General features: G+C 38.9%; 1 protein-coding gene across 4 annotated transcripts in view; it reads right to left on the reverse strand.

The window, feature by feature from the left end:
• LOC136840991 (uncharacterized) overlaps nt 1-25568 on the reverse strand; it is a 126094-nt gene that overhangs the window by 30696 nt on the left and 69830 nt on the right. For all 4 annotated transcript variants that reach the window (XM_067108008.1, XM_067108009.1, XM_067108006.1 and 1 more), the window contains exon 3: nt 19043-19213. In XM_067108008.1, the coding sequence (XP_066964109.1) occupies nt 19043-19213 (171 nt within the window). The remainder of the gene's footprint in view (nt 1-19042; nt 19214-25568) is intronic.

Raw genomic sequence — 25568 nt, forward strand, 5'->3', positions numbered from 1 at the left:
CCACGATATGACTTATCTGAAGTAATACAGTAAACCCCCAATATTTGCCTTCTCACAATTCGCGGACTCAGCAAATCGTGGAATTTTCTGTGGAACCTATCTATAAATTATTTGTGGGAAACTCACCCATTTGCAGATTTTTTTGTAGAGTAACATTCTGTATATTCATATTATTTTCATGGCTAAATACTGTACTGTATCTACATATACATTTTATGATAAAATAATGATTTATAATATTAAGTTTCAAATATCAATAAGATGAAAAATAATTACAAATAATATAAAAATAATTCTCTCTCTCTCTCTCTTACTGAGATGTATGTTTATTTGTTTTGTATGATAAATAAATGATTTACTAATTTTCAAATATTAATATTAATGTAAAACAACAATAATATCAATTTATTAAAGAAAATACTATAGTGAATTAGTAAGATTATGTAACTTTTTAAAGGAATACATATTGACCCCTAATCTTTTGCTTAAGACTTGGAGAGAGGGGGGTGGGTGTGTCTGTCATATATGTCAAGTAACCTTACAGCAAGGGTTGGGTGGTCAGTGTTGCTGACTTACTGGTCAAGTACCAGAAATCTCTCTCTCTCTCTCTCTCTCTCTCTCTCTCTCTCTCTCTCTCTCTCTCTCTCTCTCTCTCTCTTGACTCTCTCAAATTTTTATGGTATGTTTATTGATTTACCTATATAATAAGTAATAGTTTTCAAATACCAATAAGATTAATAAGATATAATAATAATAATAATAATAATAATAATAATAATAATAATAATAATACAGTCATTACAACATTTATGCACTTTTACAGTAAGTTATGAAAGATAAATTTTAATCAAACAAATTTCAACCATAATCCTTTCCTGAGTTTTCAAGCTCAGGGTGGTGGGTGAACCTGTCAAATATGTCAAATTACTCTAAATGTTGCCACAACATGATCAAATCAATTTCTCTTTTTCTTCCTTCCTTTCTCTCTCTCTCTCGCAAAAGGGTAAAATGTGAGAAATATATGGATAGTTAAATAGATACTTAGTTCAGCCCTTCTCTCTCTCTCTCTCTCACGAAAAGATAACATATAATGTTGTAAAGAGAAATGGATTAACATTCCTCAAGAGATTAAAGAGCTAAACTCTCTCTCTTTTGCCCTGCCAGTACAAGTTAAGTATATCTTAGTTTAACCAGACCACTAAGCTGATTAACAGCTCTCCTAGGGCTGGCCCGAAGGGTGGCTGAATTTGTTGTAGTGGTAACTCTCTCTTTCAGATTTGGCTGGAAGGGTTAGAAGTACATATGTACTGTATATATTTTTAAGGGTACTAATGTTTAAGATGACTTTGAATGATATTAACCCTTAAACGCCTGATGGACGTATCATCGTCAACTAAAATTGTCTGTTGGGTGCGAATCGACGACCGTCACGTCGATCTACAAAAATTTCAACCTTATGTCAACTTTTGACTCGACCGAAATGGTGAAAAACGCAATTGTAAGCTAAAACTCTTACATTCTAGTAATATTCAATCATGTACCTTCATTTTGCAACAAATTGAAGTCTCTAGCACAATATTTCGATTTATGGTGAATTTTTTGAAAAAAATTTTTTCTTACGCACGGCAATAACTCAGCGAAAATTTCATAAATTCTTTCAGTCATTTTCTCGTAATTTTTGCACTGTTCTATATTAGCTGTTACATAAAGTTTTATATATGAAAATGTGCAATTTCATGTACAATACAGCAAAATACAACCATGGTTGTAGCTTTATCAGTTTGGAAATATTTTCATATAAACCACGATAACTGCCAAAATTTCAACCTTTGGTCAACTTTGACTCGACCGAAATGGTCAAAAAACGCAATTTTAAGCTAAAACTCTTACAATCTAGTAATATTCAATCATTTACCTTCATTTTTCAACCAACTGGAAGTCTCTAGCACAATATTTCGATTTATGGTGAATTTCTGAAAAAACTTTTTCCTTACGTCCAGCCCAGAAATTCTTTTCACACGTTGTCGTAATGTTTGCACCATTTTATATTAGTCATTACATAAAGTTTTATGTATGAAAATGTGCGCAATTTCATGTAGAATACAACAGAAAATAACTCATGGTTGTAGCTTTTATCAGTTTAGAAATATTTTCATATAAATCACGATAAATAGAAAAAATTCGACTTTCGGTCAACTTTAACTCGATCGAAATGGTCGAAAACTGCAATTGTAAGCTAAAACACTTACAGTCTAGTATATTCAATCAATTAGCTTCATTTTTCAACAACTGGGAAGTCTCTAGCACAATATTTCGATTTATGGTGAATATTTGAAAAAAACATTTTTTTACGTCTGTGTGTTACGAATTCATGCATCATTTTGTGATAATATTTTCTCTGTGTTGCTTTGATCGTTTTACAATTTGTTATATACCAAAATCATCGCAATTTAGTGTACAATACAAAGAAAAAAATAAATAACCCGTTGGCTTTAACCGTCTTGCTCACAGCATGATTTGTATAAAATTATATATGAAATTTTTTTTTTGCGCTGTCATATATTTCAATATTTATATATGATAATGATATTTTTTTTTATTTCTGATGGTTGCATACTAAACTTCAGGCAATGATGAAAAAAGGAGCCAAAAACAAACTCTTAATCTTAAAAACTAAGCATGCTGTGATTTTTTGAAAAAAACTTTTTTTCCGCTTCGGCGCTAACTCCCAAACGCCACCGGCATACGGGAGACGTTTTTGTAAATAGAGGCTCGGCATTTAAGGGTTAAGTACACTATTCCTACGAAGGTTAGAATTTTGCTCAAAACCTTTGAAATCTGGGACAATGGAGGAAAAATTATCGTCCTCCCCTTGTTCCAGCCTTAAGGACGGCATCTCTTGCTGTTGCTTGACTGTCCAGGTTTGGCAACACATACATTAGGGGTTTGTGATTCTAGCATGTGGTGAACAGGTCCATTTCTGGTTGTGGAAGCATGTTGGCTATTATTTGAAAAGAGTGGTTGTCCAACATCCACTCTGTTGAGGCTGTCGTTTCCCTTGATAGAGAGTCTGCTATTACAATGAGACCCCCTGTGAGGTGAACTGCAGACATGTGCCACTTCATTGCTTGCGCCATACAAAGGATGGCTAACATTACCATATTGAGAGGAGGTGAATGTGATCCAGACCTCTTGATGTAGGATATTGTGGTTATGTTCTCTCTCTTCTGGGGGTTTCAGTTTTTTGAGAGACAAAAAGACAGCCATCAGATCCAGGAAATTGATATAACAATTCCTGAGTAGCTGATCACCTCCCTGCCTCCTGACAATCACCCCAATGTCCTCCCAACCTGTCAACATGGCATCTGTGAGTTTGTCACTCATACAGATGGAGGAGTCAGATCTAAGGCCGAAGCATCTCCCCAACTCTTTTAATCTTTTGATGAGGTCTGTCTCGCATCTTTTTTCTTGCAAGCGATAGCCAGAATTTGTTCACATTTTTAGTTGCAATCTACGTATTGGATTTATTACTGACGGGAACTGCAGCAGGTCCATCATACGTTCTGATTGCCATCTGGAAACTCTGGGTTGTGCAAGGAACCTTTTGAGAACTTGCCTTATTCTGTTTTGAGTATGATGGGGAGAGACAACAGGCCATGAAGAGTATCCCAACACAGTCCCAGCCACTGAAAGTGTCTGCTGGGCATGAGGCAGGATGTTTTCAAATTTATAATAAAACCTTTTGACTGTACTGTAGTCTGTTGACCATTGCTCTTAGGTTTTTCAAGCACTCTTTTCTTGTGGGCCCCCAGATCTTTTTGTTTGAGTTCTCGAACGAATACCGTTGCTAGTTTTGAAAAATATTCTTTAGGCAATGTTTACCCCAAAGGACATGACTTTGAATCTGTACGTATCTTTTCCTATTCGGAACCTTAGGAGGGGGCGGAAGAGAATGGCTATAGGGATGTGCCAGTGTGCATCTTTCAGATCTATAGAAACTGTCCGAGTCCCTTTCTGAGATGATTCAATGTACTTAGGCAACGGTAACTATCCAAAACTTTCAGCAAACAATGTGCTTGTTCAATGCTGATTGGTTGAGGATCACTCTTCTTTTGGGTGAGTCCCTTTTGAGGACACTGAAGTGACATACTTGGTGGCGAATATAGGCAAGTTTCTGTCCCCCCACAGGGAAAACTTCCATTGTATGTGATGTTATCGAAGCTAACCCCCAACCAACATAATTCCTCCTGGTATCTGCCTCCTCCTTCACCTTTGATAGACATTCCAGGTGTTGTTTTTCTTTTCCCCCCCCTATGAGATGGTTTTTAGACCTTGTGAAAAAGGATGGCCTTGAAGTTGTTGTTGTCCCTTTGCAGGGAATTGTCCCTTCTGACCATCTAACTGTTTTTTGAGGAAAGATTTTTTGGGGTGACTGAAGGGTTATATGATTTTTGATGTGAGCCTTTTTTGGGGTTGGGTAAAGGGAAATTTTGGGTACTTTGTTTCCTGAATTCCTCTTTTCAAAGAAAAGCGTACACTGTACAATTCTGTTGGTGGGCATGCTCGCTGAGTTGAGCCACAACAGACTCCTCAAAAAGGTCCTTACAGAAGGGGTTAGAATGTAACAATGCAGTGACATTGGAGAGTGATTTGATGGAGCTCTCAATACTTCCATCGCAATTTTATGCGCCATTCTAGGAAGTCAAAGAGTGCTTTTGGCCTCAACAGCAAATATTATCCTGGGATGTTCTGGAAGCCTTAAGATGGCAACTTCCAGCAAGGTGATAGAGGTTATAATGCTAAGGAGTCGGAGCCTAGCATAAAATTCTGACGAGGCTACTTGGTGAGCAACTTGGGTCTAATTCAAAAAGGAAGTAGAAATCAATTTTTCACTGACCTGGTAAAGGGTGATTTCTTTAGTTTTTAATGCTATAGGCACAGGTAAGAAAACCATTTCTGTTAGTGGTTTCTCCAAGTCTGATGAGGATGGTACCAGGTGCCATTCTGTATTAAGGAATGCTACCGTTTGTAAATTCTACATTTACAACTTCGATCAGAGTTTTTCTCTCATTAATTACCTACTTGCTATTGGGAGAGAAAGTGCACATTGAGGTGTCTCACCAAGGATTATCAGTATCATCAGGGGTGAGTACTGGAGCCCCTATTATGTTTTGATGATCTGAAGTTCTGTATTCCAAACCGACCCATTGTTGTTTCTAGTCGGAATTCTAAAATCAGACCTTGTTTGGGGGGCACTTGTATCTACACTCACTTTTCAGTCACAGGATGTAGTACTTTTACACTTTGGTGCGTACATGACTGACTGACTTTGCTTTACAGAATCATGCTTCATGTCCCTTATATATTGCTGATCTGTGGCAAGGGTGTCTTTGATGGTACTCAGTTTCTTTATGGAACTGACCAAATGGCACAAACTGTGTATCCCTTTTGGGGGAACTTGCTGCAAACAGTGTATGCCTTTTGGGGGAGCTTGCCGCAAACTGTGTATCCCTTTAGGGGTACAGGTCAATAAAATCTCCATTTCCTTACAGAACTGATCAAATGTCACAAACTGTATATCCCTTTTGGGGGAGCTTGCTGCACACTGTGTATCCCTTTTGGGGGTACAGGTCAATAAAATCTCAATTTCCTTACAGAACTGATCAAATGTCACAAACTGTGTATCCTTTTTAGGGGAGCTTGCTGCACACTGTGTATCCCTTTTGGGGGTACAGGTCAATAAAATCTCAATTTCCTTGCAGAACTGATCAAATGCCACAAACTGTGCATCCCTTTTTAGGGGGAGCTTGCCACAAACTGTATTTGGGGAGCTTGCCATAAACTGTGTATCCCTTTTGGGGGAGCTTGTGCAATCTAACTGAGCTTCAGCAACTAAACTGTAACTGGCTGTTAATGAAGGGACAGAAGTCCTGGGCAAGTTACTATACCTTTCCAAAAAAGTAGACATTTCAGTCTGAGTTAGGTGGATCCCAGTATCCCTTTTTGGGGAAAGATCCTATTCAGCAATGATAGCTACATGGGGAATAGAATTCCCTGAGCCTTCTGGGTTCAGCAGGGCCATTTCGATGGCAATGTTCACTGCATATTTTTTAATAAGAATGAGAACTCCATGTAAAGATTCCTCTACTACCTGAGAGGTATTGGCGACTGATGTTAATGGGTTTTGGCCAACACATTGATGTTGTTCAGAGGAAGGGTTAAATATCTGCTGCTGGAGTTCTGCCGGAAAGATAATCTCCCCCTTCCTCACCCCTAATGAACCCTAGGCCCAATTGAGACAGCTTAAAAGGAGCTGTTTCGTCCTTACAACTTGCTGCCAAGAGCATACTACAGATCTCGCCCAAATCTGGCGACCAAGTAAATTTTCCTTGTTTTTTACAAGGACTATGCTCATGGCAGGTGGTATGGGATGTACCCACTGGCAAAAAATGAAACGAGCAATTTGCTACGGAATACTTGAACTGAGGATCCTGCCTAATGGTGGCCATGTAGTGATATAAAGCAAGTTGTTGTTAGAAGCTAGTTAGTATTAATTGTTTTTAAGTGTGGGACACTTCTGTAGTTCCTCATATAGTTTCCATATTACAGGTTAATTTGATTACAATTGTGCAGTTTTAATACATTTAATTAAATATCTTTGTTAAACCTTCTAAGGTTTAGGTTAGTTTTGATACATGTACATGGCTGTATTACTTATACACTGTTAGTCCTTTTGCAATGGCCAAGTGAAATTTTTAATTCCAACTGTCATGCCATTCAGACTAACTGCTATGAACTAATTTGTCCGACTAACCCAACCTACTGTTTTGTATAGCTTAGGGTAATGATTCTAGTTTAATCTACGTTAAGCTAAGAATAGAGGACTTCTTAGAAGGTTCTTGCTTAACCTATTCTAGGCTTATTTACAACTTAAAAGACAAGCTTTACAGAAAATTATTCTCTTATCTATTTTTCTGTTTTATGTGGCTGAGACTACCTTTTCATCTGATACTTGGCCATTGCTGTTTTAGGCTAATAGTAGGACATTCATTATAAGGGGGTTCCTACTTAACAAGGTTAGGCTACTGCCTGTTCTAGATTTTATCACCTTTAAGGATATAGGCTACACAAGACCCTACTAGCATGTAACCTTACAGATAAGCTACCGAGTCATAACAAACTAGGTTATTTTATTTAGGCTAGGATACTGTTTATGTATAATCCTAGGCTTATTTGTTCTATCTTAACCTAGTATAGGGTAGTGCCTAATCCAGATTATTATAACCTTATAATTATTCAACTATTTGTCTAACCCAGTTCGTTGTTTATATCCAATCCTAGGCTATTTGGTTTACTATATAAAACAGTAATCACTAATGATAACCAGGTTATAACGTACTCTAATCTAGGCTACTGCCTAATCTGGATTATTTTATTCACACTTAAGTGTATGGGTTACATAAACAAAACAATTAGCCTACCTTAGTACGTAGCCTTAAGGCTAGGTTACCATCTCATCCAGCACAGATTACAATTTCACCTAGTCCCAATTACATGGTCTAGGCTAATAATTTAGTCCAAAAATGGGATGTTCCATGGAAAGTTACCACTTAACTTGATATAAGGTAATGCCTAGGCTAGTCCTGGATTATTTAGCTCATGCTCAAGCGCACAGGCTTATATTAAAAGGAGAAAATTTATACTGATATGTAACCTCATTGTCAGGCTATCAATTTACTTTGCCCAGATGTTGTTATTATCTGATCCTAGGGTCCTCGGTCTAAGCTTGGCCACTTAGGATACGTAATCCAAGGATGTACATAGGCTACAGACAACATCCACTATTAATCTAGTCTGAATTATTCTCACTTACTGCCTAGATTATTGTAGACATCGTATAATCTGAAAGGGTTTTCCATATTAATAATAAGTTGTAGAACATTTAGTTAAAACATTTTGTTAGAACTTAAAACAATTTTCGTTTTACGAAACCAGGTAGCAATCAACGCTTTACCAAACTAAGTAGGCTAGTGATCAACGAGCTGGGTTCCGGCTTTAACACACAAATTATAAAAATTCCAGAAGTTTAAAACTAAAACTTTCAACTGTTTGTATTAATTGAGCACTTATCTTGCTATGTTTGATATTTCCATAATCGTCGATACTAAAACGGAGAAAAGAGTCGAATTTTTTCGGAGCGCTGGTAACAACGTGAACGGTTCGCTTTAGACCAAAGAGAGAGTAATGGCTCCTTGGTCTTTTAACGGCCTAGTTGTATACAAGAGGGTGGATGCGCATGCGCAATAGTAACTTCTCTTTCTTGCAGGTTCTTTTGATGTTGGAAAAACTGGGTTCAGCTTCGCTGAAGATAAGGGAAAGTGCCCTCTTATCTTTGAGTCCAATATATACTCCATCATGTGATATAATGTTAATCATTACGAAACAATACCTGGCCAAAAGACTAACTAGAAGAGAATTCTTTGATATTAGTTTGGTCACCATGGAGCTCTGGTAGACCATGGAAGGTAACTCATTGAGGACGAGACAGTGACTACGCTATCAAAAAAACAAACAAACAAACAAAAACCATATAGTGTCTATCTACCTCACTTGAAAAACTTTTATCAGGGTGTGACAGAAGTATGTTGACCTGCCTTGAAGATGCAAAAGCCATGCAAGCAGGGAAGGGAATGATTCCTGTAACCTCCTACATAGTTTGGTACCCGGGATGACAAAGTGGTAGGGCCCAAGCATGAGCAAGCCACTAATCTGGGTAGGACTCACCAAAGTAATCAAACTTTCAGACTTCTGAAGTCTGCTAAAGGGAATTCAAGTCAACAGGTAGCTAATTCTGTCTAATACCCAGGGATATGTGCAGAATATAGCTCTACTTTGCAGGTCCCCCTTGTTAAATGGGAGGGGAGAGGGAGACGAGTCTTTGGATCTATATTAATTCAATTTGATTTGATTTATGAATGTTTGGTCTACTGGTTGTGCACTGGAACCATTAGGTTATACAGTACCACAACACAAACTGAGGAATTACTATTAAATAAAAATAAAAAATAAATTACTATCTAAAAATGAACTTTGCTTCAACTAATACCATAAAACATTCCAGTATCTTTATTGTATTCCATTACCTGTATGTTATTAACATCAAAGGCATCACATATAATTTGTTCTATAGCAACAAAAATATGGTGTTGTCTTCTCTCCTCAACAAACTTGGGACAGCCCATAAACATGTGCTCCTAAGTAAGGGGGGTGGGGTATCACGAAGATCACACACTGGTATGCTATTGCCCTGAAATACGAACTTCTGTGTCAGATAAACTGTATATGCCCTATACTTAATCTAAAGAGCCTTGTCTCAAACCCACAATTTCTCTCCTTAGATGAAGACCAAGGGTCAGTCAAGGGACATATCTTCTGATATTTCAAGTGCTCACTGAAAATGAGTTCCATCTATTTTGCCATTTTTGTCTGTTGTAAGATAGGAATAATCAAAACTGTCCTATTTCATTGCATATTTGGCATGCTTATAAGCTTCTTTATTTCCTTGGATTCCAATATGGTCTGATACGCAACAAAACTGGATCAATCTGTAATGGGAAGCAAGCCAGCAGAGCCAACCCTAGATTCTCTTTGTAGTCAGATGTGAAGGCCTTGTGTTTAATGGCTGATAGAGTGCTAAAAGTCTGCATAAATAGCAAAGTTATTGTCTTCATTTTATTTGAGAATAGCTGTCAGTTCAGCAGTTCAGACTGGAGCATTGATATTGTATAAAAGATTCCTTATTTTGTATACTAGCAAAACCAAGTCCATCCTGGGTCTTTGATCCGAGTCGATCTTAATGGAGTTTTTATGGCTCTTGTCATAAGCCAAAATCTGGGATTTTACAGCCCCCTAAGATAAATTTTTCTTGCTGATTTTGGACAGATTTTTGGTTCTTGAAGCATCCACACTGGATTGTCTGGGTATTCAATTTTCATAATCCTTTGCCCTTTCGAGGAATTATCATCCACCTCTTTACTGATACGAATTTGGAGGAGTTTACTTGAAACATGGATGTTAAATTTGAGTTACATTTTCTAAGTGTGTATGAAAGTATGTATTTAGCTGGAATATTACATGAACTTTTCAATCTATTCATTATGCATTGAAGTGCAAGCTCTTCTCTTCTTAGGTCTAGCAGATATATACATATCGTAAAATGCCATTAATTTTAGGAAAATTGTCTGAAATCTTCTATAATAATAATAACATCCGAGTGGATCTTTCTTGTTTGTCCAGCCCGGGCGTGGCATGGAAGCTGATCAGCAACCAAGCAATGCTTTCCATGGGAGAAGTCCTGAAAACTCTGAAGGATATATGTAAACCCTTGTTACCAATGACATCTAGCTTTTTGAGTTCTGTTTCACAGGCTGTAGTCTATTTTGGACCAATATAATGCATTACATAGTTTTAAAGGACACTCTTTACCTTTTTTTAGGATATCTAGAAACTTTTTAGCTTTATTCTTTAGACAGTTTATATGTGAAGCCCAAGTTAGTTTCCTGTCAAATATTAGTCCCAGAAATTTCACTTCATGACTCTTTGAATAGGCCTAACATGAGCATGGACTGCTTCTATGATCTTGTTAACTAACACAGAAAAATAAATGACACTTAGTACACTTCCTTGGGATTCCTCTTCATATTATTTGTATAAAAATATTTTATTGCCTTGAACTTGCAGGTATCTTCCTGTTAGGAAAGCCTTGATAAATTTTAACGTGTTGCCTTTTACACCTAATGTATGTGGTGTTATGCCTTCTCCATATCAAAAAATTCACTAATGGTTTGCTTTTCCTCTGCAAATCCTTGCTGTATCTGCTCTGAGAGACAAAGAAGTGGATCTAGAGTACTTCTGTTCTTTCTAAAGACAAACTGATTTTTAGATATCAAGTTATTTTTCCAGAAACTGCATTAGATGATATGTTATCATTTTCTCCATGAGTTTCATGCAATTTTCCAGCTATTGGGAAAGATTCCTGTTTCCCATATTTTGTTGAAAATCTCTAACAAGAAAGCCTTAGATTCATCAGGAAGGTGTTTTATTATCCTATAAATGATATTTTCTTCACCTAAGGCATTTTCTTCTGATATACAGGGATGTTGTAGCTCCCTCATTGTAAAAGTGGCATTGCACTCTTACAATTGTCATAAAGTTGCAACTGAATTTCTATTTCAGAATCTAATGACCTTAAATTTGGTGGTGAGTGCTTGGGTTTTTGAGATCTCTGAAAAATGGTCCCTAAGCCTATTAGCAATGTCATCTGGGTTGGTGATTTAATCATCACTTATTTTCAGTGATAGTAGAGGGATGGTATAAATTTCCCACTGAGTTTTCCAATCTTTTTCCATATCAGAATTAGGGAAGTTTCAGAATTTAGTCCATTAATATAATGCATCTAAGAGTCTCCTTTTGCTTTTTCACAGTAGCAGTGCTGCCTGCTTGGGCCAGTTTACAATTGATTTTGCAGGTTACTGAGCCGCTGTTTTTATACCTCCCTCATGAAGGCCATGCATTTTTTTCTTGTCCCACCAGGGAACATGTCTCCATGATTTACAACCTGTTTTAGGGAAAGAGTATTTTTGTAATGGTTATAATTCAATATGAGGTTTAACAGATTCAAACTTTTTGTTTTGATTCCTTGGGTAAACTTTGTCCAATCAGCTTCTTTTGTCTTCCATGTTGGAATAGAAGATTCAGGAGAATTAGATACAGATTTTAGTCTAATGATCCAACAGTCACTAACACTTCAAATTAAAACAAGCTAACATGGCCACAAGTATGTGTCTATAGTATGCTGTTAGGTATTAAGATCAATGGGTCATACCATAAAAGTAAGATCAATGGGTCATATCCATAAAAAGTAGTAATGTAATAAAATATGAATTCACAATTACTACAATAACATTGCCTTGAAGGATTTACAGTACCCACATATATTTCTAAACTCAAATATGACAAACCTACATGGATACCCATACAATGTATTTCTATACATTTCACAACTTTGATTACCCAGTCTATTCCCAAGCACCAGGTAAAGGTGGTAGGCAACATTAGTTCGTACATAATTCAAATCATTAATCATTGGAAATATTGTACCATATATATAATCAGTATGTCTAAGGTTTTAAAATGTTTGACAAAGCTTACCATTATAAAAAAGTACTTTTGTATTCCTTTAGGAAAAAGACAAGCATCACAACAATTTTCTTAGACACCTGTGACATCACTATCAGTGAGCAATACCCATTAGAGGTAGATCTGCATGATTTTTGTATTCCTTTATGAAAAAGACAAGCATCACAATTTTCTTAAACACCTGACACATCACTATCAGTGAGCAATACCCATTAGAAGTAGATCCGTGTGAAAGTACTTCCTTTAACACTAGATAACTGGGTAACTTTCTCTATCACAAAATCCATTTAGTTTGATTATAAGATACTACAGACGAAATAATGACCCTTGGTAAACACCAAGGCTCATCAATCAAGTACAACTGGGAACTACTAATGGGGCTATTCATGTATTTTTTAATTTTTATTATTAATATTAAATTTTGTTTATATTTATTCTTTTAAATTAAATTTGATTTATATTTATTTTTATTAATTAGGCTAACCCGATTTACCCATTCAATAACCTAAAAATTATTTATCAATGTTAAAAAAGTCACTGACTAATGAGTTTCAATATCAAAATTGTCTAATATTACTGTATTGCATTAATGCTAATTATTACTTTGTTAGACAGGATAAAACAGCATGGCAATTACAAAGTATCCTCGTGATGTAATCCTAACTTATCACCTTGCAGGACACCTAACAGACTCCCAGTTTTAACAAATATAAGCCTACCGTTAAAATTTGAAGGAACTAAAACTTTTCAATGGGTCTAAAAATTTGTAGTAAGCTTTAAATTTGTTATGATCAATTTTTTCGAGCAAATATGACATTTTTATAATAAAATAAAGTTTTATATATACTTACCCAGTAATTACATAGCTACTAGTTTTCCACAAGGCAGCCAAATTCCTATTTCATGGGTAGCGCTTCAATTCCCCAGTGTAGGTGCACAGTACCACCCATTACTGGCAATACTAGGAACGACTTAGCTAACCACCTCACTCTGTTTTATGCCTAATGTCCATCAGAGGGGAGAAGGGATGGCTCCAATCATGTAATTGCTGGTAAGTACTGTATATATAAAACTTTATTTTATTATAAAGATGTCATTTTTGTATAAGTAACTTACCAAGTAATTACATAGCTGATTCCAAATTGATAGGAAGTGGGATCATAGATATATTCTACTCCAAACCATTAAGTCATGTAATGAATTTGAAGTAGAAAAGTTGCTAGCACTGAAAATCAATGTTTGTCGTTTCCTATCAGTTAAGAGAGCTACTGCAGGTGGATTCTGCCTCCGGTTGATATTCAAATTGTAGTGGCGTGGCGGTATAGCCAGGGGTTGCCTCCAACTTAGGGGGATATTTGCAGCGACGGAAGTGCTCCGATAGCTAGCAAAGCATGATAGGTGCCCACCCTTGCCCTGGGTGCAGCACCAAAATTAAAACAACCAGATAACACTGACACCTATGCTGAAATAAAACCACAACCCATCTACTGAGAGTGGTGGGTGCTTCAAGTACGTTGTACCCCCTGGCTCTCCAAACTCAGCACCTTACTGAACAGGTGAAGAGACAGAGTAGGACATCCTGTGCTTCCTTCCACGATGACATGCCAGTCACTAAAAATAGTCTCAAGGTATTGGAAAATTTCCACACTGTTTAAACTTTCACACAAATAGAGAGAAGCAAAGATCACTTACACTTCAGGTAGGTGGATAGTAGAATGGTGGACATAAAGAGCATATAGCGTCTGAAAAACTAAGGAGGCAGAGGCTGTTCTGACATCCTCAGCTTTGCTTTAAAGTAGGCAAAATGCACTCCAAGAAAAACTGAGTGTGTCTCAGAGATGAAGTCCATATAGGAAGGAGGACATCACATTTAGACAGAGGAAGAGATGGGTTCTTGCCAGGACTCCCTAGGTTATGGATGGTCCTCTGATTTCTGGTTCAGCTCAGGGAATTTCTGAAAAACTCCAACTGGACAGAGAGGTCTCTATACTACTTCCAAGCTGGGTAGCGCTACTGGGCGCTCGTAGCAAGAGCTGGAGCCAGACGAGCTGGGTGCCAGGCAAGCTAGGGGGTTGGGAGCTGGAGGAAACTAGGAGCATGAGTTGGCGCCAGGCTGTGGCTGGAGACAGAGGAGCTGGGTGCCAGGCGAGCTATGACCTTGGAAGCTGGCGGACACTTGGAGCATGAGTTGGCACCAGGCTGTGGCTGGTGCCAGAGGAGCTGGGCGCCAGGCAAGTTAGATCATGAGATGTTGGGTGCTCCTGGAAGTCAAGGAAGTTTGTAATAATCTAAAAGCAGAGAGAACCGATCCAGGTCTTGGATGGGACCTTGAACTTGGCTAAAATGCCCAAGGGTAACAAACAATCCAAGTCAATTTCTTCCTTGCTTGGATGGGTAAAAGACTTGCGGAGGGACAGAGATTAGGAATATATCAAGGTCCCTGTGCCTAAACCTGAGTTAAGCATAGCTCTATACTCCTAAATGGAGGAGTACTGGAGAACCTAGACCTCCTCGTAAAAGAGGTAATCCGCCACTGGGTCACAATGTCTCAAAAGGGGAGACAAAGTGTGTGAGGTACTAGTTACAGAAAATCGACCCTAGTCTGGTAGATGTAGCTACAAGATTGACGTTTGCATGCCATAGTCTTTGTGACACATTTCAAAACCTTTTCAACTGACAAGCCTTCGGATCACCTGAAGCCTGCCTGGGGAAGAGTGGTGGTCCTGAGGGAGGTTGACTGAGGAGAAACGGTTGGGGAAGGAACCTGGAGGGTCCGTCATCAACCGTCGCAGATTTGGGAATCATTCTATGTAGGACAGAACAGGAGTATGAGGGTCCTTGTAACGTTACGAGCCTGAAACTTACTTAGGGCTTCCCTGAACCATAGGAATGTGTAAGGCGAGGAGGACCAAGAAGGATCAGTCGGCATATGGCGACTGTCGCTTATACAAGAGGGTTTGGGACTGGAGAATCCAAGGGAGGAGGCGAAGGGTCCTTGCAGTGATGGACAGGCCCAAAGTCACCTCGGCCCTTAGAGTCCACAGATCCCATGAGACCAGGAGATTGAAGGCCCACTCAGAAGGAAGATCACTCTTCTGACAGCTCGATATGACTGCCAAAACTTAAGAGCCATTAAAAATTTGTGTGGCCAGAAAACTTGATTGGTTTGCCCACCGAAGAAGTTCTTTTGTTGTTGAAGGATCATGGAGCAAACTTCAGACAAAGTGTGGACCCGCTGTTGGCTCTGTGGCCCGTGTGGACTGACAGTACCCTGTACAGCCTGAAGCATATGAGGAGCTGTACATGGAACAGAACTTACATCTGGCAAACTTAAAAAAAGGGCTGCAAAGTCCATAATCCACCAAAATCAAGGCACAACAAAAAACAGAGGCCTAGTCCAAACCAGGCTGTGACCAACTCTAGGTCAAACACAATCCTCTAAAAAAGAAATTAGCCAGTGAGTGGGTGTTAGGCGCTCAGTGGTGGAAGCCAGGCACCAATGGTGCCAAGCGCTCTGGAAGAGGGGGTGAGCATTTGGGAATCGGCATCTAGTGTTAGTTGGTTGGTGCCATGAGATTGAAAGTTGAATCCAGGCGTGAAGTCAGACCGAAGGAGTGACAGAGGGAACCACAGCAAAAATGCAGGAAGGCTGAGACATGAAGCTAGTCTCACTACCTATTGACAGGAAGCAAGAGAGGGGCAACCATAATTGCATGATGAAACAAAAAACCATTACAGTGCTTGTTTGCACTGGAAACCTCAGAACTGGATGAAAAAGTAAGACTCTCATAGGATGCCTAATCTTGACGAACAATGGTGGACAAAGTACCCAGAGTTATATTCACTAAGTTTTGTGAGCTATAGAAACTTACGGACTGTCTGAAAACTCTCTTGGCGGAAGGAAAAAGCTCAAAAATTCCAAGAGTTGAGGCTGAAAACCAAAACAGTAGACTCTGCGATGATGGTTGTGTTCTGAGAAAGAGGTGATAAAGATCTGCAAGCACCCTGATTTTGGTCTCCAAGCGACAAGATGCTTCGAGAAAGCGCCCATCTCCTGCTATGTGCTCTCTCAGCCCTTGCTTGGCAGCCACTTCAGACTTCCGCACCTGACAGCTTGGCCCCAACTACGGGGTGTTCTCTGCAAAGGAAAGTGTGATGAGTAGCCCAGGCCCGATAAACAAAAACAAATTACAAATATTTTGGCCTAATGGAATGGTGTAACATTCAAGAATTACTTTAAAATAATTTACGGGAGGCTTGCAAGATGCCTAAGCCCAATAAACAAAAAATAAATGGCAAATGTTTGGCCTAAAGGAATGGTGTAACATTTAAGAATAACATTAAGGTAATTATTTACTGGAGGCTTGCGAATAGCCTATGGCCAGTAAACCACTCCCTAAAGCAAAAGTTTGGTCTAACAGAATGACGTAACATTCAAGAATTAATTTTAAGTCAATTGTTGACCAGTGGCTGGGTGTAGCCTATGCCCAGTAAACAAATCAAGAATGCAAAAGTTTTTGGCCTCATGGAATGGCACAATATTCAAGAATTACTTTTAAGGCAATTATTTACCTGCAACCTGCACATAGCCTAAGCCCAGTAAGCAAAACATGACTGTAAAAGTTTTGGCCTAAAGGAATGGTGTAACTTTCAAGAATTACTTTTAAGACCAAACTATTACCGGCGACTTGCAAGTAGCTGGCTTGTTGATGAATCTAAATCACGGTAAAAACAAAAAAAAGGCAGGACTCATCCTGAAACATTTCTGCTTAAGGGCTATGAAATATGCATTCCGGTGGTTGTGTAATACTGCTGAAATCCGGTGATATAACCGGAAAATAAGAACAAGCTGCAGTAAGCACTCGATGTTTTGTTGAGTACGGCAGAAAACAGAATGAGGTGGTTAGCTAAGTCATTCCTAGCATTGCTGTTAGGGGGCAGTACTTTGCACCTACACTTAGCAATTGAAGCGCTACCCGTGAAATTTGAATTTAGGCTGCATTATGTGGAAAACTAATAGGCTGCATTATGTGGAAAACTAACAGCTATGTAATTACTGGGTAAGTCACCTATAAAAAAACTGGGGTTATGTGAACTCTGTGACAGACCAGAATGTAATGAAGTTAGCCGACATACACACTGTTGTCACATCTGTGCCAGTAGAATGAAGGAAAAACCAAGGCAGCAGCTTTTGACAGGAGACAGAGCCCTCTTGTCCAGAGTCCTTTATATTCTACCACTATGCCAACAAGTGATATTCTGGTTGAAATCAACTATAAGAGAATTCTTTGAGATTGGTTGGTCTGTCTTATGGAGCCCTGGGGGACCATTAGAGTGTAATTCCTTTGAGGACTAACAGCAGCTATGCTATCAAAAATTTAAGAAAAATACAAGAATCATTGGTGTGTTCATAGCTTTATCTATTCTTGAAATGGCCGGTAATGGTACCATTCACAACCTCATCTGATAGTCTCTTATATTAAGAAATTCCAACAGTAGCTGATGTTGAACTGTTTTAGTTGCAATTTCCTTGCACTGAACCTAGTTTGGTTATTAAGATACAAGGGTGCCTATAACCCATGTTATTTATACACTTGAGTATTTTAGATGTTGCTATCAACACTCCTCTTAATGGATGCTTTTCTAAAAAGAACAAGTTGAGGTGTTCTGGCCTTCTTTGATATAAGATTGATTGCTCATGCCTGCACAGTTTCTGCTCTCTCCATCCGTCTTCTGGGACATCAACCAGAACTGAAGTGCATATTTTAAGTGGGGTGTAAATACTGCATAGCAGGTTAGTGTTCTTTTCCTAGCAGTAAACTGGTATTTAATTTACCCTCATGTTTTATGAGCTTTTCAACTTCTATACAGTCGACCCCCGGTATTTATGGGGATGTGTACCACTACCCTTCGCGAATAGCTAAATTCCACGAATACTTAAAACCCCTCTAAAAACACTTACAACTGCCTATTTTGATAGTTCAAAAATCTCAAAAAACCCTCTAAAAATGCTTATACAGGCAGTCCCCAGTTACTGGAGGGGGTTCCGTTCCGACGGCATGACAATAAGCGGAAATTGGCACATATCAGCGCTGAAAATCACCAATTTTGTTGCTAGACAAGCCCAGTAAAACCGGATCGCTGATAACTGAGGACTGCTTGTACCTGAATATTTTAATAGTTTTATCACAAAAAAGTGCATTTAGTCATGAAAATGACAGTAATCTGAGAAACATTTCTCTATGAAAAATATCACGAATAGGCAAATTTTCCGCGAATAGTGTATATACGCTCCCCGGAGAAATCCGCGAATAGGCAAGTCCACAAATAGGCGGGGGTCGACTGTACTTTGCTTAGAAGGTTTTTTCTCTAGTGATAATGTCTTCTACAGCTTTCTCCTGATGGCAATTCTTTATCTCCTTGGTAATTAGGTCACACTTGGCATTCCTGTTTTTAAAATCTACATACATAACGTAGCACATTTGCCTATTTTCTATAGATTTTCTCAATGGCTTTATTTCTATATCATTACCACCACTAATGACCATATTCATGTCATCAACAAACTTCCTTATTTTGCTAGTCAACCAACCATAATTCCAAATCATTTATGTAGCTAATGAAGGGCAAAGGCCCAAAAACCAAACCCTGGGACACTACTTTTGATATGTTTTACCAATGAAAAGATGTCCCACTCATAAGAGCTCTTTGTTTTCTGATATTTCATTAGTTTTCTAATCAATCTCCAACTTCTTCTTTGATACCTAGTCTTTTGCCAGAGAGAAGAGAATTTAAAAATAATATCACCTTCAGCAAAATTGTAAATGTTGAAAAAAATACTCACCATGAACTAATACATGCCAAAGTTCTACATGGCATAAATTTATACCAAACAGGTAACACTGATCTCTGGAAAAGTAGTATGTTACGCCACCTTCTGATTCCAATTTTCCCATGTTGCAATATATTTCTATCACCTTCCCAGCATTGTACTTTTTAGCATTTTCTCTGTTACCTAAAAATAAATAAAAATTATGTCAGGGAGCAAACTTTATATAAAGCACGTATAGAATTTACTTATTGTATATATAATGGAATTGAGTCTATAATCAAATAAACTAAATATCTTAATAAACACACAAGGGCATACAAAAAATTACCGATAAGGACAGAGAGGAAAACAGAAAAGGGGCAATAACAAACTTAGTGATCCCAAATACCAAGTTGGACCGATTGTCACCCATATGAATTAAAGTGTTTATCTCATACAGCACTAGGCAAAGAACTAATTGAGATCTTGACCTCGCCCAGTGACCTGCTCACCATTACATTAACTCGATAACAACAGTTGAACGAAATGTATAGATAAGTAAACTTGAAATGTTAATGGAAAAGGGGAGCCCATTTGGATGAAACTTGGGAAAATTATACCAGATTTTGGCATTGAATGAATGCCCATATATACGAAGACTCTGGAAGCAGAGGCAGTTGGAAAAAGGCATCAGGGCAGGGAGTGTGAGATGTGTGGAAAGGTGACAGTGAAAGCTCGAAGTGTCTTGTGAACTTTTATAAAATTTCTGAATGCCCATAGACTAAGTAAAAATCCTAAGTCCAAGAATTTTACAATGTGCCTTTTAAGATGTAGACTTAGTCACTACTAGCCATTATAAGGTGGAAAGTTTATACAATTTTAAGACTAGAATAAACGTATTTAAGGAGAAACATTTTTCATTTTAACCTAAGATTTTAAAAAATACTTATGAAATTTCCAAGATAGCTGACATCTGAGCATGATAAGTGTAAGCTCCAACACAGTTAAATATCAAGCAACTTGTTCCTACATTAGTGAAAGCACGCAGTACAATACAGTTTTCAAGAAGTGAATACCTTCCCCATTACATATGTAACCTAACTGGAGAGGCCCGAGATCAATATCACTGAACCACAGAAAACTTATCGACATTTCCAGAAAGAGGTTAAAGCCAATGACTAAGAGAATAAAGTATTAATTACCTATGCACAAACAAGTAAGCATATTGAAGCTAATGGATTTTTATTCAAAAGGAATTTTTGCTGAAAAAAAATCCCTCTCCTACTTATTTTCCTCAAAACATAGATGAATTTTCTTACAAATGCTTACTCCTGTAGTCAGCAGATTCTTTACACTCAAAGAAAAGAACAACAATTACATCTACCTAAGCAGTTTTCTTGGTAGGTCAGCACCTTCAATAGCAGACTCCTTCACTTCCCTGTAACATCTGAACCTAAATCAAGATATATGGGATTGGATGCCTATAACTGTAAACTGATGTACTTGTATTAAAAATAAATCTTATCTTTCGGAAAATTTCAGTGTTTAAATACAACCAAATCTCTACATATGGCTGAAAAGCTAATTACAAAAAAGGTTTTGACGTAGGAAAAACCTATTTTTGGTAGTCGCTGTTGAGCCCTCAAAGAGTTACCTTCCACGGTCTACCAGAGCTCCATGGTGACCAAACTAATATCAAAGAATTCTCTCCTCGTTGGTCTTTTTGGCCGGGTATTGCGTCGTAATGATTAACATTATAACGTGATGGAGTATATACTGGACTCAAAGATAAGAGGTCACTTTCCCTTATCTTCAGCGAAGCTGAACACAGTTTTTCCAACGTCAAAAGAACCTGCAAGAAAGAGAAGAGACTATTGTGCAGGTGCATCCGCCCTCTTGTTTAAACCGGGCCGTTAAAAGACCAAGGAGTCATTACTCTGTTGGTCAATGCAGATTGATCCCTTGCCCAAATCCCATGTCTTTTCGTCAGTGAAGTGGGAGGGTTTTGAGGACTCAACAGCGACTACCAAAAATAGGTTTTTTCCTGTGTCAAAACCTGCTTTTTAATGGAGCAGTCGCTTGTTTTGTCCTCAAGGAGTTTTACAAAGAAATTAACAGGTGACGAAAAAGGTTTAAGCTCTCAATTTTTAATCTCAACACCCCAAAGGAAAAAACATTTCTGGTCAAAGGTCAAGCCACAGATTTCACGTCCCATTCTTTACTCCAAATACTCTTCAGGTTTTGGTACCAAGGAACAAGAAATTATACACGAACTCTACAGTGGCTTACCTAAGCATGCTGGGTTTGGTTGCAGTGCTGTCGCCACTCTCCCAGTAACAGTTAGCACACTCATTGTCAATAAGACCCCTGGTTTTCTGATGTAACACCTAGGGGTTAAGACTAACCATGCCACCTACTGACACACAGTGTAGTCGAATTTGTTCCAGCATGTGGCAACAATTTAACTGATGACCACCCTGTACATTCGGAGACTTCTTCAAAAGAGACATTTCTAAAGAAGGCCAACGACGTACTTACTTTCCTAACATCATGTGACCTAGGAAAGGAGTGTGGATTTGCCTTTTTACTGAGAAACACTACAATCATTCTCAGCCCTTGTAGGGAGAATGGTTAGTTTGTGCTAGGGTGTAGGAGAATAGGACCTTCTGGGATGTTTGCCATGAATTCTAGGTAAACCTTAAGTGCTTGAACCAGGCCTAATGTCACTTGTCTTATAAGAATGGATTTCCTTTTTTAAAGGATCCTTATTCTTGGCCAGGAATAATAGGCTGGAGACAACAATAACTGATGGTCAGCTATTTGCGTGATGCATCGTCCCCATCTAAGTGAGCCCAGATCACTAATGCGAGCTCCTGATGCTAATGCAATCAAGAAGATTGCCTTTTGTAGCATGTGCGTTGTGGTTGTATTGGGTCTGCTGAATTGAGGGGTTGATTAAGCACCTTGTTCAGGGACCAAGTAATTGGAAGTTTTTCAGGAGTGGGCCTTTGTAGAGCAAAAGACTGCAGAAGGGAGGTGACAACTTCTATGCTGGAGTCAATCCCGAAACCATAAAGCAAGGGTTCCATTAGTGCAGCCTTGTATGCCATGACTGATGTAACTGCAAAGCATTTGCCTTCAAAAGGGTATACAGTACAGGCAGTCCCCGGCTAACGGCGGGCTCAGTTAATGGCGATCTGGTTTTATGGGGCTTGTCTAGCAACAAAAATCGCCAATTTTCGGCGCTGAAAATTGCCAATTTCCGGTTATCGGCGCTGATAGTTCGGTATTGGCACTAATACATACCTAACAGAGGTGCTGATAACTGAAAATCAGCACTTTTCAGCGCCGATAAGCCCGAAAATCGCCGAAAAAGCGCCGGAAATAGCCAATTTTCGGTTATCATCACACCCCCAGAAAGGAACCCCCGCCAATAACCGACAACTGCCTGTACTGTATAAGAAAAATACAAAGTGTTTCTATAGAAATCTCAACTGGGCTCTCAGTATGGGGATAATTTAACCATATCTTTTGTATGGACTGGTATTGCTGGATAGATGATGTCCGTAATTTTTACACTAGGTACCAAGCAATGTTGGGTTAGTAATTATCATGACAGATATTTTTTAAAAATCTATACGTGAAGGTCTCGGCTCAGAAAGGAGCATGCGTAAGCGACTTTCCCTCCTACTGTCTGGGATAGAACAGTGGACGATAGTGGAATTGATCTTTTCATCCGTTGTTGAGGTAATAGAAACCAATGCCTATTTGGCCAATTTGGAGCTATTAAGTAAACTGTTCCTTTGAAGGTTAGAAGTTTGCTCAAAACCTTTGAAATCTGGGACAATGGAGGAAACAGATATTGTCCTCCCCTAGTTCCAATCTTTAGGAAGGCATCTCTTGCTGTTGCTTGACTGTTTTGGAGACACATATATTAGTAGTTTGAAAATGGCCAACAGGTGGTGTGGGAAGCATGCTGGCCAACATCCACTCTGTTGAGGCTGTCATTTTCCTTGATAGAGAGTCTGCTATTATAATAAGACCCCCTGTGAGGTGAATTGCAGACATGTGCCACTTCATTGCTTGTGCCATCCGAAGGACGGCTAGCATTACCATATTGAGAGGAGGTGAACATGATCGCAACCTCTTGATGTAGGATATTGTAGTTATGTTCTCTCTCTTCTGGAGGTTTGAGTTTTTTGAGAGACAAAACGACAGCCATCAGCTCCAGGAAATAGATATAAAAATTCCTGAATAGCTGACCACCTCCCTGCCACCTCATGATCCTCCCAATGTCTTCCCAACCTGTCAACGAGGCATCTGTGTTTGTCACTCATACAGATGGAGGAGTCAGGGTGACCTGTTTTGCCAGAGATTTCTTCCAGATCCAAGGCCTAAGTATCTCCCTAACTCTTTTAATCCTTTGATGAAGTTGGTCTCGCATCTTTTTTCTTGCAAGCGATAGCCAGAATTTGTTCACATTTTTAGTTGCAATCTAAGTATTGGATCTATTACTGATGAGAACTGCAGCAGACCCACCATACGTTCTGATTGCCATCTGGAAGCTCTGGACTGCGCAAGGAACCTTTTGAGGACTTACTTTATTTTGTTTTGAGTATGATGGGGAGAGACAACAGGCCATGAAGAGTGTTCCAACACAGTCCCAGCCACTGAGAGTGTCTGCTGGGAGTGAGGCAGGATGTTTTCAAATTTATTATAAAACTTTTTGACTGTACTTAGTTTGTTGACCATTGCTCTTAGGTTTTTCAAGCCTTCTTTTCTTGTGGGCCCCCAAATCTTTTTGTTTGAGTTCTTGAACGAGTACCGTTGCTAATTTTGTAAAATATCTTTAGGCAAGTTTAGCCCAAAGGGCATGACTTTGAATCTGTACGTATCTTTTCCCATCTGGAACCTTAGGAAGGGGGAGGAAGGGAACAGCTATAGGGATGTGAAAGTGTGTATCTTTCAGATCTATAGAAACTGTTTAAGTCCCTTTTTTTGGAATGATTCAATGTACTTAGGCAATGGTAATTATCCAAAACTTTTGGCAAACAATGTGCTTGTTCAATGTTGATTGGATGAGGATCGCTCTTCTTTTGGAGGAATCCTTTTTGAGGACACTGAAGAGACGTACTTGGTGGCGAATATACGCATGTTTCTCTATGGGCCTTTTTAACAGGGCCTTTCTGTACATGTAAATAATGCTGTCCCCCCACAGGGAAAACTTCCACTGTCTGTGATGTCATCGAAGCTAACCCCCAACCAATATAATTCCTCTTGGTATCTGCCTCCCCTCTGCCTTTGCCTTTGATAGACATTCCAGGTGTTGTTTTTACTTTTTCCCCCCTATAAGATGGTTTTTGGACCTTGTGAAAAAAGATTCCTTACTGCTGTTGTTGTCCCTTTGTAGGGAATTGTCCCTTCTTGACCACCGACCTGTTTTTTGAGGAAATTTTTGGGGGTGACTGAAGGCTTATATGATTTTTTATCAAAGTGAGCCTTTTTTGGGGTTGGGTAAAGGGAGATTATAGGTTCTTTGTTTCCTGAATTCCCCTTTCCCCAGAAGAGCATACACTACAATTCTGTTGGCAGGCGTGCTTGTGAGTTGAGCCACAACAGACTCCTCAAACAGGTCCTTACCGTAGGGGTTAGAATACAATACTGCAGTGACACTGGAGAGTGATTTGATGGAGCTCTCCAATGCTTCCATTCGTGCTTTTATGCACCATTCTAGGAAGTAAAAGAGTGCTTCCCATCAGGTTCTCATAAGACTTTTGGCCTCAATAGCAAAAATTATCCTGGGATCTTCTGGAAGCCTTTAGGTGGCAACTTCCAGCAAGGTGGTAGAGGTTATAATGCTATGGAGTCGGAGCCTAGCATAAAATTCTGACGAGGCTGTCCCCTCTGAGAGTCTTCTCATAGGGGTCCCAAACTGCTGAGCAGCTATATCTAAAGGGAGCTTTTTCCTTTCAAAAGGGAGTTGCAGCATCGCCCATTCTTTGGTGGAATTTCCCAAAACTGAGATGACTGTGGAACATGGTTTTAATTCTGCCAGTAACTTGTTTTCAGTCACTACAAATTCTGAAAATCTGTCTTCACATGATTAATATTTTTGAAAGTGAAGGGACAGAAGGCTGTGGGTACTTGGAGAGCAACTTGGGTCATATTCAAAATGGAAGTAGAGATCCATTTTTCTCTGACATGTTAAAGGGCAATTTCTATAGCTTTTAGTGCTATAGGCATGGGTAAGAAAATCGTTTCTGTTAGTGGTTTCTCCATGTCTGGTGAAGATGGTTAGTTAGTATACCTTAGTTTTACCAGACCACTGAGCTGATTAACAGCTTTGGCCCAAGGATTAGACTTATTTACGTGGGGAACCACTGGTTACTTAGCAATGGGGACCTACAGCTTATTGTGGAATCCGAACCACAGTATAGCTAGAAATGAATTTCTATCGCCAGAAATAAATTCCTCTAACTCTTCATCAGCTGGCCGCGGGAATTGAACTCCGGCCCATCGAGCGACAGTCTGAAGCTCAACCGGCTCAGCCAAAGAAGGG

Source organism: Macrobrachium rosenbergii, chromosome 8, assembly GCF_040412425.1.
Source record: "Macrobrachium rosenbergii isolate ZJJX-2024 chromosome 8, ASM4041242v1, whole genome shotgun sequence".
NCBI classification, from domain to species: Eukaryota; Metazoa; Arthropoda; class Malacostraca; order Decapoda; family Palaemonidae; genus Macrobrachium; species Macrobrachium rosenbergii.